At 43.2% G+C, this 15,361-nt stretch overlaps 1 protein-coding gene across 7 annotated transcripts; it reads right to left on the bottom strand.

The window, feature by feature from the left end:
• Positions 1-8,994: 8,994 nt before the first annotated feature.
• Positions 8,995-14,664, bottom strand: IDNK (IDNK gluconokinase). Of its 7 annotated transcripts, none has more exons than XM_064641332.1 (5): positions 14,582-14,661; positions 14,202-14,232; positions 13,794-13,898; positions 12,023-12,066; positions 8,995-10,049 (listed from the first exon to the last, which is right to left on the bottom strand). In XM_064641332.1, the coding sequence occupies exons 1-5, from the start codon at positions 14,629-14,631 to the stop codon at positions 9,698-9,700; spliced, it is 582 nt and encodes a 193-aa protein (XP_064497402.1). In that variant the 5' UTR covers positions 14,632-14,661; the 3' UTR covers positions 8,995-9,697. The 7 variants fall into 7 exon arrangements, with proteins under 7 accessions (XP_064497402.1, XP_064497403.1, XP_064497404.1 ...); XM_064641333.1 differs by having other exon boundaries at positions 13,812-13,898; positions 14,582-14,652; XM_064641334.1 differs by lacking the exon at positions 14,582-14,661 and adding an exon at positions 14,379-14,575.
• Between the last annotated feature and the right edge of the window lie 697 nt (positions 14,665-15,361).

Genomic DNA, 15,361 nt, shown 5'->3' with positions numbered 1-15,361 from the left:
CAGCACGTAGTGAAATTTTAAAAACTTTTGGCAAAGCCATGCATGCAGTTTGTCATTAAGTGCACTGTATTATCTCAGAAGAGAAGTTTTACTCACTGTCCAGTAATCCTCTCTTACTTTCCCATTAAGTAAATTGATCAAATAATGCTGCTGGATGGTACTGGGAAAAGTTCCAGAAAATCTCTTGATTGACAGCCTCTGCCTTTGGATTGAAGATACATAGATAACAGCAGCACAGTATTAAACAGACAGATAATTTCACAAATAAATTTTATTATAATCTAATTTAATATAATCAAAACATTAGAAAAAACCTACAGTTTAGATTCAAAATTGTTATTATTTTTATTTCCTAGCCAGTGGTCAGATCCATCATCGTACCTTCACAGTGACTTCCACTGGAAGGGGAGCTTTCCATTGCCCTGAGTGCAAGGCTATGATAGAATCATAGAATTGCTTGGTTTGGAAGGGACCTTAAAGGTCATTAGTTACAGACTCCCTCCCATGGGTAGGGATGCTGCCTAATAGACCAGGTTGCTCAGAGCCCCATACTGCCTGGCCTTTAACACTTGCAGGGATGGAGCACTCACAGCTGCTCTGTAACCTGTTCCATTGCCTCACCACCCTCACAGTAAATTTATTCCTAACATCTAATCTAAACCTGCCCACCTTTAGCTACAGGCTGTTCCCCCTTGTACTATCACTCTATTTCCTTGTAAAAAATCTCAAGTTTTCTTGTAGGCCCCCTATAGCACTGGGAAGGTGCTGTAAGGTCAGCCTGGAGCCTTCTACAGGATGAACAATCCCACCTCTGTCAGCCTGTCTTCATAGGAGAGGTGTTTCAACCCTCTGATCAATTTAGTGGCCCTCCTCTGGACTTGCTCTAAGAGATCAGTCTTTCGTACATTGGGTGCACCAAAGCTGGACGCAGTGCTCCAGGTGAGGTCTCACCAGAGCAGAGTAGAGAGGGAGAGTCACTTTCCTCAACCTAAGGACTGAGCCACAGTGCTTTTGATGCAGGCCTGCATACGATTGACAATAGCAAATAAGATCCCCTGGAAAAACCTTTTTGCAGGTGCTGGGCTCTCTCAGTGCTGGTCCCTTTTCAGACATCACCTCCTAAGGTCACAGGAACAGACAATTCCCAAATACTGGAAGTCAAGCAGAGGAGGCAGAAGGCCAGCTTGACTGAGCAGGGATCTTCACTTGCAAATAAAGCAAAAAAGGAAGGTGTATGCCTAGTGGAAGCAATGCGAAGTGACATGGGAAGAATTCAGAGATGCTGCTTGCAGCCAAGTCTCAGCTGCAGTTGGCCAGAAATGTGGGGGACAATAAAAAGACTGTTTTCACATATATTAATGGCAATAGGCAGTATAGAAATATCATAGAAATATTGTCCCATTACAGGATGGGGATGGTCACCTCCCAAACAGGGATGGAGACAAGACAGAAGTGTTTAAAGCTTTCTTTGTCTCTGTCTTCAATGTGGATGATGGACCAAGGGGATCTCAGTACCCTGAGCTGAAACCCTGTGACTGTGAGAATGATCAACTCCCAATTGACCCTGAACTTGTGTGGAATCTGCTGACTGATCAAAGGAAGCCAGTTGATATAATCTTTTTGGATTTCAGCAAAGCTTTCAATACTGTCTCTCTCAGGATCCTTCTGGACAAAACGTCCAGCACGCAGCTGGATAAACACATCATGTGGTGGGTGAGCAATTGGCTCACGGGTCGAGCACAGAGGGTAACAGTGAATGGGGTAACATCAGACTGGTGACCTGTCACTAGTGTGGTTCTACAGGGCTCCACCTTGGCCCAGTGCTCTTCAACATCTTCATAAATTATTTGGATGCAGGACTGGAAGGGATACTAAGCAAGTTTGCAGATGACACAAAACTGAGAGGAGCTGTTGACTCCCTTGAAGGCAAGGAGGCCCTGCAGAGAGACCTCAACAAATGAGAGGACTGGGCAATCACCAACCAGATGAAGTTCATCAAGAGAAAGTGATGGATTCTGCACCTGGGATGGGTCAACCCTGGTTGTACGGACAGACTGGGGAATGAGATAGCGGTGCCATGGAAAGGGACCTGGGGGTCCTGGTCGATATCAAGTTGAATATGAGTCAGCAGTGCCCTGGCAGCCAGGGGGCCAACTGTGTCCTGGGGGGCATCAGGCAAAGCATCGCCAGCCAGTCCAATTGAGGGAGGGAATTGTCTTCTGCCTTGCACTGGTGAGGCCTCACCTTGAATATTGTGTGCAGTTTTGGGCACTGCAATATAAGAAAGATATTAAGCTCTTAGAGAGTGTCCAAAGGAAGGCAACAAAGATGGTGAAGGGCCTTGAGGGGAAGCTGTGTGAGGAGTGGCTGAGGTCACTTGGTCTGTTCAGCCTGGAGAAGAGGAGACTGAGGGGAGACCTCATTGCAGTCTACAAATTCCTTGGGAGGGGAAGAGGAGGGGCAGGCACTGATCTCTGTGGTGACTGGTGTCAGGACCTGAGAGAATGGCCTGAAATTGAGTCAGGGGTCATTTAGGTTGGAGATTTGAAAGAGGTTCTTCACCCAGAGGGTGGTTGGGCACTGGAACAGGCTCTCCAGGGAAGTGGTCACAGCACCAAGCCTGACAGAGTTCAAGAAGCGTTTGGACAATGAACTCAGGCACATGGTGTGACTCTTGGGAATGGTTCTGTTCAGAGCCAGGAGCTGGGCTGGATGATCCTTGTGTGTCCTTTCCAACTCAGCATATTCTGTGGTTCTGTGACATTCTGGGCTGCAAGTAGACGTTGCCAGGTAACGTAAAGCTTCTCAACAACACCCCGAAGTCCTTCTCCTCAGGGCTGCTTTCAGTCCATTCTCCACCCTGCCTGTGTTTGTGCTTGGGATTGCCCCAACCCCAGCATAGGATCTTGCACTTGGCCTTGTAGAACTTCATGTGGGTTGCATGCGCCCACCTCTTAAATCACTGTGTCACTAATAAAGATGTTGAACAGTGCCCATCCTGGTACTGATCCCTGAGGACATCACTCCTCGCTGGTCTCCAGGTGGACAATGAACCTTGAATGCTATTCTTTGAGTGCAACCATCCAGTCAATTCCTTGTCCATTGAGTGGTCCACCTGTCAAATCCATCTCTCTCCAGTTTAGAGCCAAGTCATGTGGGACAGTGTTAAATGCTCTGCACTAAGTGCAGATAGATGACATCAATTACTTTTCCCTCATCCAACACCACTGCAACCCTGTCATAGGCAGCCACCAAATTTGTTGGGTACAATTTGCCCTTAGTGAAGCCGTTCTGGCTGCCACCAATCATCTCTGTATTTTCCATGTGCCTTAGCATAGTTCCCAGAGGCTCTGCTCCATGATCTTGCCAGGTACTGGGGTGAGACTGACCAGACTATGGTTCCCCATGTCTTCCTGTTTTCCCCTTTTAAAAATAAATGGGTGTTATGTTTTGCCTTTCCGGTCTGTGGGAACTTCCATAGGGAACTGCTATGACTATTCAGATATGATGGATACTGCCTTAGCCACTTCCTTGGCCAGTTCCCTCAGGACCCATGGATGTATCTCCTTATGTCCCCTGGACTTGTGCGCCTTCAGATTCCTTAGATGGTCTTGAACCTGATCTTCTGCAGCAGGCAGTTCTTCATTTTCCCAATCCCATCTTTCATCTTTTGCAACTCAGGAAGTTTGGCTGGAGCCTTTGCTGTTCTGAGTCAACTTCCTTTTCAGTTGCTAAGCTTGAAAGTCTGTCCTGAGACTTATGCTCTGTGCACCTGCGTCAAGAGAAGGATAGAGTCCCAGACACCTCACTAGAAGGGGCTCCAAGACCACCACAGACCCCCAGCTCCTCTGACTCTTTTCCTGTCAGTCTAAAAGGCTGACTGCACACATGCAAACAATGTAGCATGAGTGGTGCAAAAAACCTATTTTACATGAGAGGCCAGGTAAACTATAAAAGGAAGTGGATTGGTCCTCGTTTCTCTCTCTGACTTAGACCATCCACAGCAGCAGGACTGATGCAGGGCCCTCTCTTCCAATCACAACTGTCCTGTTGCAACAGTCAGAATGTTTGAGAGAAAACATGCTTTCATGTCTTATGCCTGGTCCTCCACACAGATGTCAGAGTGGCTGAAGTCCCCCAGGAGGACCAGGGTTTGTGAATGTGAGGCTGGTCCTGTCTGTCTAGAGAGCCTCATCAGCTTGATCTTCCTGGTCAGGTGGCCTGTAGCAGGCCTGTGCTTGCCCTCCCTTTAATCCTGACCCATAAGCTCTAAGTCAGCTCCTCCCCAGTCCCTCCCAAGGTAGAGCTCCATGCATTCTAGCTGGTCATCGGCAGGCAGCTCAACACCTCCTCCTGGTCTCCCCTGCCTGTCCTTCCTAAAGAGACTATCCTTGCATTCCAGTGTGCTGCAGTCTTACGAGTTTCTACTGTGTTTCCATGATGCCAATAAGATCATTGCTGTGCAGGCATGCACACATCTCTGTAGTTTATTCCCCATGCTGCATGTATTAGCATGGAGGCATTTAAATTGGGCCCCCCATGAAGCTGACTTTCTGTCTGGAGTCCCTGGAATTCCCTTGTGCTATCCTTCAGGTGCTCTCCTGCTGACCTGCAGTCCCTCTCCAGGATCTGGGCATCTCTTGCTGGCTCTGGCATCTAACTGATGTAAGTGGGATGGCAAGTCATCTGACAGTTTATCACTGTTAAACCTGATGATATCCCCTCCCTATTATATCTATTTTAAAGCCATAACAATAAGCCCCGCTAGCCCCTGACCAAAGATTCTCTCCTTTTGAGAGAGGCGATGCCTTTGATCCCATCTGATGCCAGCAAAATCTGGTGCCATGTAGGCCATCCCATTATCAAACAAACAAAAATTTTGGAAGGGACACCAGCCACAGAACCATGTATTAATAGACTGGGTCCATCTGTTTCTTTCAGTCACTACCTGCACGTGGAAGAATAGATTCCCTCACCAATCATCCCAAGACCTTGAAGTCTCTTTTCATGGCCTTTGGATTACATGTTGTGAGTTTGTCACCACCCGTATGGAGGATCAGCAATGGGTAATAGTTTGAGCACTTTACTAGGCTAGGAAGTCCCTGACGTGTGCCCCAGGGAAGTAGCAGACATCCCTGAGGGGAGTCTCTTTCCAGCATATTGGACCTTCCATTCCCTTTAGAAGGGAACCATCTGCCACTGTAATCCTTTAATCCTTCTTTTCTTCCATGTGGGACTGGTCTTGATACGAGGTGTAGGTCTTTCTGGCCTTGGTAACATCTGTGGTGGAGAGGCACCATCATCTTCATCATCCATTGACTGACCTTCCACATCCAGAGCCCCATACCTATCAAGCAGAGGCACCTGGGAGGGTGAGGTGGGCAAGAAGGGGTCTTGTTGTCCCAAGCAAGGACTGGCCTTTATACATTAGGACTTCACCTTTCCTTCAGCCTGGAAGAGGGAGGTTACAGGACCCTCTGAAAAGGAATGGATAGATAGCAAGTCGTTTCTGTAGAATAATGACTACCTTTTTAGAGTTGTTTTCACAATGACTATTTATTAGAATCTTCAAAGAAGCTAATTTGAGTTGACTTTATAGTGTCCCTTACTGGGACTTTGCTTTAAAAAAGTTAGGATTCCCTCATCGTTCAGTAGGCAGGTCGTTTTGAGAATATAATTCATGACATCAAAAAAGGCTACTGTCAGATGAAAGGGTGAGGGTGAGGTGGGGACGAAACAGTTTTTACCAAGACTACTAACCAACTTTCTTGAGACAACATTCAGCTCACCTATGTAAATATTTCTGTTGCACGTTATAAATTAAGAGACGCTAAATTTGAAATACAATTTCATTGCAATTCATCAAGAGATGAAGTTGGACCTAAATTCTACACTGAGCCTTCAGCTAAGCTTACTTCTTGAAGTAGAGTCAATATTTATCAGTAACTATTGTCAACTAATAACAGTTACTAAGTTTCTGGTAAGTAGTGGTAAAACACTGAGCCATTTTTTGCATAGTAAAAATTTTAGTTTTATCAGAAAACAGCAAACAGAACAAGGTTTATAGGTAGAGTTTTCACAACATCTTTAATAATAAAAGAAAACCCACACTTAACTGGTTTAATAGCATATTACAATGTTCCTGTTTGTGCCCCCCTCCCTGTTGCCCCTTTTTCTGTCCGTCCTTAAAATTCTCTCTTCACAGTTATCATCTACTACTTCTTTCAGAAGCAATCTTACCATTAACTCTGAGCACTTCAATAACTTGTATTTGAAATCTGCAGCTTGCATTTTGGACCAGAAAGGCATGTGTGCCTGCAGGTTGTTTCTTTATTTTTCTACTTTCTTGTTTTCCCCTACATTGGACCAAGTCACCTGACAAGATTGTCTGCAAAACTGCCTTGCCTGATCATCAACGGGAAAAGTAGAGAAAAGTAACTGCTGCAAAAAGAAAAAAATCTAAAAGTCACGGTAGTGTGACTGGTAGATGTAATTTAAAAGATTTAAAATGCGTATATTCAAGTGAAACACTATTGGGAATGTGACAGCAAGATGCCTAGTTTGGTAAAGGATGTGGTCTGCCTAATTCTCATCTTGGTTCAGAGGCTGCATAATAAAGTAAATATTATTAATAAAAAAATAATAAAATGACATCTCAATTTAGGGCTACAGTGGCAGGCAGCTGGTCTTTTCCTTTTGCCTGTATAACTTGTGCAGTTTAGTAAGAATCTACCCTTCCTATGTTTAATGTATAAATGCACACTGCCATTGGGATACATAGCATTTCATTTCCTCATTTTGGCATTGAAAAATGTCTGTGCTGTAGTAGGTACAGTATTTACACAGCATGTTATAAACGGTGCTTAGCACAAATTCTTGAGGACGTATAGTATGTGTATCTTCCATAGATACTTCGTGCTCCGAGACAGAAAAAGCAATTTCTAACTCCAGGCATTTCCTCCCCAGTTTTTGTTGCATTTGCTAAATATATTTCAAAAAACGGACAGAGCACTTGCATCCACTTGCATCTGCTAAATATAATAACCTCCACAACTAACCTGAATACAACATCCCTAATATAGTGTTAAGTTCATTTAAAAAACAAAATAAAAAAAAACTCAAGAACTGCCCCCCTCACCAGCAACAAAAAAACCCAAACAAAACCCAACAAGTAAATGAAATGGTGTAGGATTGTGTTTGGGCAGGGATTGTTCTGCTTTTTCTTCTAGTGTACATATTCACAGCTTCATTAACATCTGAGGGTAGTTTTATGTGGTTAGTATTGGGATAATTCACATCTTAATCTTTTAATTTGGGATGCACAGGATATAAGTGAACAGAAGTAATGCTTTGTTGTCTTTCAGAATAGCAGGTAACAGACTACTTAACTGATTAAGTTCACAACAACCTTCTATGCAGTACCTTTAAGTAAAAGCAAAATGCAAATATATTAAAAGGTTAAGGGAAGGAAATATTCGTGGCATAGAAGGAGAGTGAGAAATACCCTGACCTAATTTGAAGAAGCATAAACTGCTTGTAAGTACAAACATACTAGTTTGTTTAGAAGACTTATAAACCCCAAGATGCTTACATAGCATTCCCTAAAAGAGAATGGTCTTTAACGGTTGAGTACAATATTCTGTTGGTGACAGTCACTTTGTGAGCATTCTATAAATGCTGACAACTAGATCTTAAAATTAGAGTCTTGCCTTCTCAGAACTCACACTTGAAAATGTTGCCCATTTTAAAAAAAATTATTTAAAGGTTTGATTATATCTGTGCATGGCAGGATGTAGCTGCTTTTCTATCATTGTAGAGTGTCCTGATCTGTTTTTATCGTGTCTGAAAAAAGTGTGCATAAATCTATAGTTAATAATGGGTACATTAGGTAAGCTCTTCGTTTGTAAAATGGTGTATTGGCTGAAGATGAAGACCTCATTAAAAGGAGAGGTGCCGCAAGAGGGTGCCGTTTCTGTGATTTTCATTGCTACTAAACTTGTACAGTTCTGACAAGTCACTTGGTCTGAAGGGGTCTGAAATTTGAGGGTGTTAAGAAGCAGACACACATGCCTGTCTCTTGTACTTAACTTTGTGTCTTAAACTTGCACACTGGCTCTCAGAACAAACAGACTGTGATTTGAGAGCAAGCTGTAGTTACAACAGCAGACTAAAACTGGTAACTGTCTGGTATTCTCTCTCTCCCTTCAGGTCACAAACAAACAGGAAAAGACCACTTCTGGGTGTGTGCATTAATGCCTACAATCCCAATTCTGTGTCTAAAAATGGCCACTTTCAGGAGGATAATGCCCATTTATTGCACTGCGATTTAAGCACAGTAGTTTGTCTAGTAAACCACAAAGCCCTTGTTATTTTTAGACACAGTGAGAACCAAGACAAACATTTTTCAACTAATTATCCATGTAAAAATGACACTAAAGATGCTTTGAAACACGAGTTTGCTTCTAGAGGAGTTCATCCATCCTCCTAGGATAAAAAAAATTGCATGACACACTAAAAATAATCCACATCTGACAGCACATGGGGATGCCTCCATTCAGACAAAACTCAAATCTTTCTCACAGAAACTATCTGAAGATTTCATTTAGTTAAGCTAAAAAGGCACCTCTTGTGTAACATGACATAAAGTACTTTTTAAAAAATATTTCAGCAATCAAAATGGATTTTAACCTTAAATTCTGTGAGCTAGGCAACTGGATATTTGGAATTTTCTGATCACAAAAAAGGTGTGAAAAATGTATGTTAGGAATAGTGTGATCTACATCTTTAAAGCAGATGCATGGACATGGGGTAAGGTGGAAGACTAAAGCCCACCAGAAAAGGGAAGTGAAGGAGAAGGTCCAATTGTGAAGGAGAAAGTTTTCTAAAAAAAAAAATCTATCAATCTTGCATTCAGTACCTTAGATCACTGGTTGATTCACACTCAAATTCAATGTGTACACTTTGTACATTAAAGATGCAAGTTCAGAGCCAGCATGATGCCACTTATACTTTATTTCCAAAGCTGTCCATACAATTGTATTTTGTATATTGTGTCACCACCGCTGCCTTTTTTTGTCTCACATTTTTTAGCTTTGTGTTCAGTGCATACAGTAAGAGTTCATGAAAGTTCTCGTGACGTCATCAGTGCTCTGGTGAGGTCGGCAATGTCACAAATGCAGAGACTGCAACTTGTTGAAAATCTGGCAGTGAGACAGTGGTAGTGTAGGAACATCATGCATGTTCCTGCCTCTTCCAGAAAAATATATTTTTTCTGGCAAAGCTGTAAATTACTTAATCTCATAATAGCAGATGTGCCCATCTCCATGTCTGACAGAATAAACATTAAAATTAAGAAAATAAATTATTCTTTGTGACCTTGGCAGGATTTTCCTGGCTCTTGCTAAAATGGGAGTGTTGACTTCCATTTTAGGGTTCTTACTAAAATGGGAGTTTTGGCTTCATATAGTGAAGGGTTGAAAGTAAAAAGTTGAAAGTTCTTGAAAATTATACCTTTTATGTCTCTTACAGAGCCAGGATGAAAAAAACCCAAGAGTAGTAAACCAGCTCTTAATATTGCAATCCATTTAAGTATAATGAATAATAAATTGGTTTGATTTAATAATCAATTTAATAATTAAAATCCTCTTCCATAACCTTGATATCCTCAAGGGAATTTCTATATGTGTCATTCAGAAAATTACTCCACCAATGCCTCACCCTGAAGAATAGCGCTCTCAATCTCTAGCACTATTTCAGGGAGAGGTTTTTCTAGACTGACAGTAATGAAGTTCTCGGGTGCACTAGGAGGCTCTAGAGTATCAAACTGAGACTTGAGAAGTTCAGGTGGCATAAAATGACCTCTCCGCTTCTCCAGGCGGCCAGCAATGATGTCTATAGGCCCATCCAAATGAACAAAGAGGATCTTTAGTGATGGTTTTTCTTCTGGTTGCTCTGTCTCAATTGCAGATGCTCCATTAACTAATATATGCCTATACATCTTCTTCAGTGCAGAACAGGCCAGAATTGCATCTTGTCTAGATGAGTCTTCTCTATCAAAAAGAAAAAAAGCAAAAATCTTTACATATTCACATGTAGTTTAACAAAATGGCTTGTTAGTTCTGCTGAACAAGATAAACAAGCCCTGGCTCCTCAAAGAGGACAGCCATGGCATTAATGGCATATTGACAGTGGTATTTGAGTAATTCTGACAGGATTTTGAAACCAAATTTCCAATCCAGTTAAAGATGTGATTTGAAAATGAAGTCAGGCCAGCCAGCCTCCTGGTAAAATCTCAGTCTTAGGGACCTTGTTTATTAGCCACCATTCTTCCCCAAATTAAATTAAATTCTAGCATAAGGAAGTGTCAGGATCATTTCTTAATTGCTAAGAACATGAATTGACTATCCATACAAATCTCTAACTGTTATCTATAAATTACTATACTAACCTCTCTAGAGGTAACTGGCTGATGAACAGTACAGAGCACTGTTCTTAAAAACACCTGCAGGTTTACTTTCAACACCTGTTTTCACCATCTCAGATTTAACTGTAATATTTTATGTTTCCTGTAACCATCCTCGTTGGCAGCACTACATATAAGCCCATTTCAGGTTAAACAAGAGATTGGGTGCAGGTCAGTGGATGCTTTGCACATGTATTTTTTACTGGCAAGGTTTCTTAAAATAAAGCAATTAACTATAGGTATGTCTGTTCCACTGAAAAGCAAATCCAGAATTAAGTTGTCTCTATGCAGAGTGAGTAAAATGCCTGCCTAAGAAAATCCATTCTGTAATCAACATTAGGTATAAACCTACTTAAAAATCATTCTATGGTCATCACATTTAGGTTCAAAGGGAACTAAGAACTTTTAATACCTACCATTATCACCTAGGTAAGCCAATGCCAGCCTCATCTAGTTACTAGTAGTAATAATTAAACACTGGCATTAGGCTCTTTTAAAGTACACTTGATTTTGCAAAGTTTCCATAGCTAAGCAGTGGCATTGGGCTAGCACATAACATAAAGCAGTGAATCCAGCAAATCAATCCCGACAAATTTCTCAGTGAATTAACCTGTGCTCCAGTGAGGTATGCTCACCTAATGTGCACAAGCAACAGCCACTGTGTAAAGCCCAGCTAAACAGTCCCTGCTCTCCCAGCCTTTCATCATTTGGGAGATGCTCCAGTCCCTTCATCATTGTTGGATGCTCTCCAGTATGTCCATGCCTCTCTCACAATGAGGAGCCCAGAACCAACACACAAGAGGCCAAGTGTGGCCTCACCAGTGAAAAGGAGAGGAGAAGGATCACCTCCCTTGACCTAGTAACAATACTTTGTCTAATATACCCCTGGATATCATTGCCTGCCTTGCCAGAAGAACACATTGTTGGCATAGGTTCAACTTGGGTGTCCACCACAGCTCCCTCAGGCCCTTTTCTGCTGCTTTACAGCTGAGTGCCCCTCAGTGTCTGTACCAGTGCCTGGGCTTGTTCCTCCCCAGAGGCAGGACTTGCACTACTTAAAATGCATGAGGTTCCTGCCAGCCCATTTCTACAGCCTTTCAAGGTCTCTCTGCATCAGTTAGTCCTCCCATTTTGGTGTCATCTGCAAATTTGCAGAGTATACTCCAGGAAACTCAAGCAGCGTCAAAAAAGCTCAATACTATATCTTACTCAAAATAGCTGTATTTTATCCTACTGTTATTATTGGTGTATTTTGTGATTATGTTCTTTGTAAGCTAATGTCAGACTTATTAACGAACTGGATCCTTGAAATTATTTTTACCCAGATAGTAGAAAAACAACTATCATTGGCAACAATTTCCCATACTATTACTCAGGGATTAGCTCATGCTCAGCAATTCTTATGACAGCTTAGATTAGTCAAAATAGAATGACTTTACTACCTGCAGAATGTCTTTACACTACTACATACATTTCTGCTTTGGAATGCAATGAGGAAAAACACTTCTGGTACTTTTTCTGTCTTTAGCTAAAACTTTTTAAAGCTAGATATTCTCTTACCTCCTTAGTATACTGTGCAATGTACAAAGCCAAGGAATCCTGTCCTAGAAAGAAAACAAGTTAGTTAAATTTCTTTATGAAATTAATTTGAAATGATTGCTTCTAACATCTCGAACATTTGACTACAGATGAAAATTACCATTAAATTGTACAGCAAGTTCAGTTTTGAATCTCTTTCTTCCTATGTAGATTTGCTAGCACCGCCTCAAGGCTAATAAGAAGTGCTAGGCATATTATCAATAAGATGCTTTTAGTGGAATAGAACTTTTTATATTACAGGTATCTACAAGTATATGATGGAAGTTAATATGTATTCAAGCATAGCATGCACCTTGCAAACCCCTAAAGGACAGTCGACTTCTCTCTTGCTTCTATTATACAATTCAAATGTACAGCTTAAATTGTTATTTCTTTTCCCTTATATAGTGTCCTACACATCCCCCCCCCCATTTTGGACCAAAGTTGAGGTTTTCAGGAACAGACAGATCTAAATCTAATTATCTTCAATAACTTAGTTCTATTTATTTTGGTAGCAATCACAAATAAATGTAATCATAGCCACAATTTTTCAACACTTTTGCTCAGTAGTTAGGCAATTAACAACACGAGTGATTGATCAGCTGTTTCTTTAATCTGAAATTTTAAGCTTCCACAAACTTTTGTCATGCCTAATGAGCACAAAACAACTGCTCTCATGTAAATCTTTCAGTGCTGTTACTGCTGGGTGAGCACAACAAATGATAACATGGACAAATAAATGCAACAATATTTTGTTGCTGACATTACAGAGTAACTTACCCCTGGCATTTAAGAAGACCCTCACAATTTTACACCTCTGGTTTTTCAGAAGAGATGCTTTGCTCTTGCTGAGCAGCACACACCAATGATTTACTCATTCAAGTGTGCAATGCTGCTTCAGACAACATACAGGCTTCCAAACACCAGTGAAAGAATGAAGCTTTTACAAAGAATCTAGAGAATTTTTTTCAGATAAATCCAGCCAGTTTTTAACCCAGACATGGGAAGCCAGTTTCTCCAGGAGAATGCTTTGGGAAATGGTATCAGAAGCTTTACTAAAATCCAGGCAGACAATATCCACAACCTTTCCCTCATCTACTAGGTGGGTCATAGAAGGAAATCAGGTTGCTTAAGCAGGACCTGCCTTTCCTAAACCCATGCAGGCTGGAGCTGAATGCCTGATTGTCCTGCACATGCCTTGTGACTGCACTCAAGATAATCTGTTCCACAACCTTACTCAACACTGAGGCCAGGCTTACAGGCCTACAATTCCCTGGATCCTCCTTCTGGCCCTTCTTTTAGCTGAGCATCACATTAGCTAACCTTCAATCATCTGGGGCCTCCCCAGTCAACCACCAGTGGTGATAAATGGTGGAAAGTGACTTGAGAGAAGGGTAACGCATTTATGGAGTTGTCTTGTGTAGGGCCAGGAACTCTATGATTCTTGTGGTCCCTTCCAACTCAGGATATTCTAAGATTCTATGATTCTAACCCAAAAATGCAACTCTATGCATGGATGTAGAGGGAGAGATGTCTGACAAATTCTGAAACAGCAGCATACCCCTTGTGATCTGCCAAGCATGCTTTGATAAACTACTTGTTTAGCCAGAATCCTCTGTAACACAAGAAGCCTCCCCCGCCTTACCAAATGCAGACCTGTGCTTGTCAGACCAGTCTACATAGTAAAAGCATCATCTACTTTAACAGGACGTGCACGAGGTTACAGAGATAAAGTCCAGATGACAGTTCTTACAGGGTTTATATAAGGTACCTCATCATTTAGTGGTGTTCCTCCTGCCATTTTCTTTTTATTCTCTAGAGGATGATAATTGTCTGCATCATAGAATTTCCATCCCAGCTAAGAAAAAAATACATACATTATGGGTCTTTCAGCCATATCAAGGAAGATAATAAGGATCACTGAATTCACAAAGACGACACCTAAGAAATTACAGGCTTCTTACATCACGGTGTGAATCATCGGTTATGCCATGATGATTAGCAAAACAATACTAAGTCGGCTTGGCAGCAGCAACAGCTGTTGCATCACGGCACTGAACCGAAGTCGGTGTAGGCGGCACCGCAGCAGCGGCCGCAGGGCGGTGTCCGCCCGCCCCGCCCCCGTGGAGGGCGGCCCACACGCGGTGCGGGATGGTCCTACCTTCGCTGCCAGGCGGGACCCCACCGTGGTCCTGCGGGGAAGCACAAAGGGGGGGTTACTCACCGCGGGCGTGAGCTGCGCACCCCCCGCATCCGCACCCAAACGGCCGGGCTGCAGCAGCGCCGAGCCCCGGCCGGGGCATCCGTATCTCTGCCCCGCCGCCTGCCTGATACCTACTTTCCCGAGCCGCTCACGCCTATCACCACCACCAGCACCATGGCGGCCCCGGCCCGCTCTGCCGCTGCTCCTCCGCTCTCCTGTGCCGCCGCCCCGGCCTGCCCTCGTTCCCGGCCCTGGCGGCAGGAGGCGGGTGCAGGCCCGCCCGCGGCTCCAGGCAGAGGGCGGCCCCGGGGCGGCTGTGGGGGAAGCGGCCAAAGTACCTCTTCCTGCCCTGGCACGGGCGCCCCGTGTGGCTACCCGGGACCATCATCCTTCTCCCCTTCCTGGGAACACAGGACACGCGTGTCATGTGCCCCGCTCTTATTCTCTGCAGTCGAACCTTGTAGTGAAGTTACCGGATCATCTCCCGGACCCTCTTTGTTTAAGGCTTCTCTCTCTGGTCGGGCGTTTCTTTCCCAGCGGTCGCCATCATGGTATTCACCGTTTGCAGCCCCAGCAACACACGCGAATTTAAAAGAAACAGTAATTTCTGCCGTCTTTGTTAAAGCGTGCTTGTTGGTTGCTGTTTTACCTTTTGCTCATAAAGGTCTGCAGTTAAACTTTAATTAAGGCATCGGCCATGCCGTGGCTAACTCTGTTTTAGTATTGCTTTAAGAATTGCTCCAGTCACACTTTTAAATCTCAGAATCACAGGATGGTAAGGCTGGAAGTGACCACCGGTGGCGTTATTACTCCAGCCCCACGGCTCAAGCACATTAGGATTCTGTCCAGCTGGCTTTTGAATATCGCCAGTGAGGGAAGACTGCACGGCTTCTCAGGGCAGCACCTGTGCCTGGTCACCTTCACAGTAAGGAAGTTCTTCCTCATGTTCAGTTTGAACTTACTGTGTTTTAGTTTCTGCGCATTGCCTTTCGTCCTATTGCTTGGCACCACCGAGCAGAGCCTGGCTCTGTCCTCTTGACACCTTCCCTTCAGTTACTTGTGTACATTGATTAGGTTCCCCTCTCAGTTGTCTCTTCTCCAGGCTAAACAGGCCCAGT

The sequence above is a fragment of the Pseudopipra pipra genome, chromosome Z (assembly GCF_036250125.1).
Source record: "Pseudopipra pipra isolate bDixPip1 chromosome Z, bDixPip1.hap1, whole genome shotgun sequence".
NCBI classification, from domain to species: Eukaryota; Metazoa; Chordata; class Aves; order Passeriformes; family Pipridae; genus Pseudopipra; species Pseudopipra pipra.
This window is presented reverse-complemented; position numbering and strand designations above follow the sequence as displayed.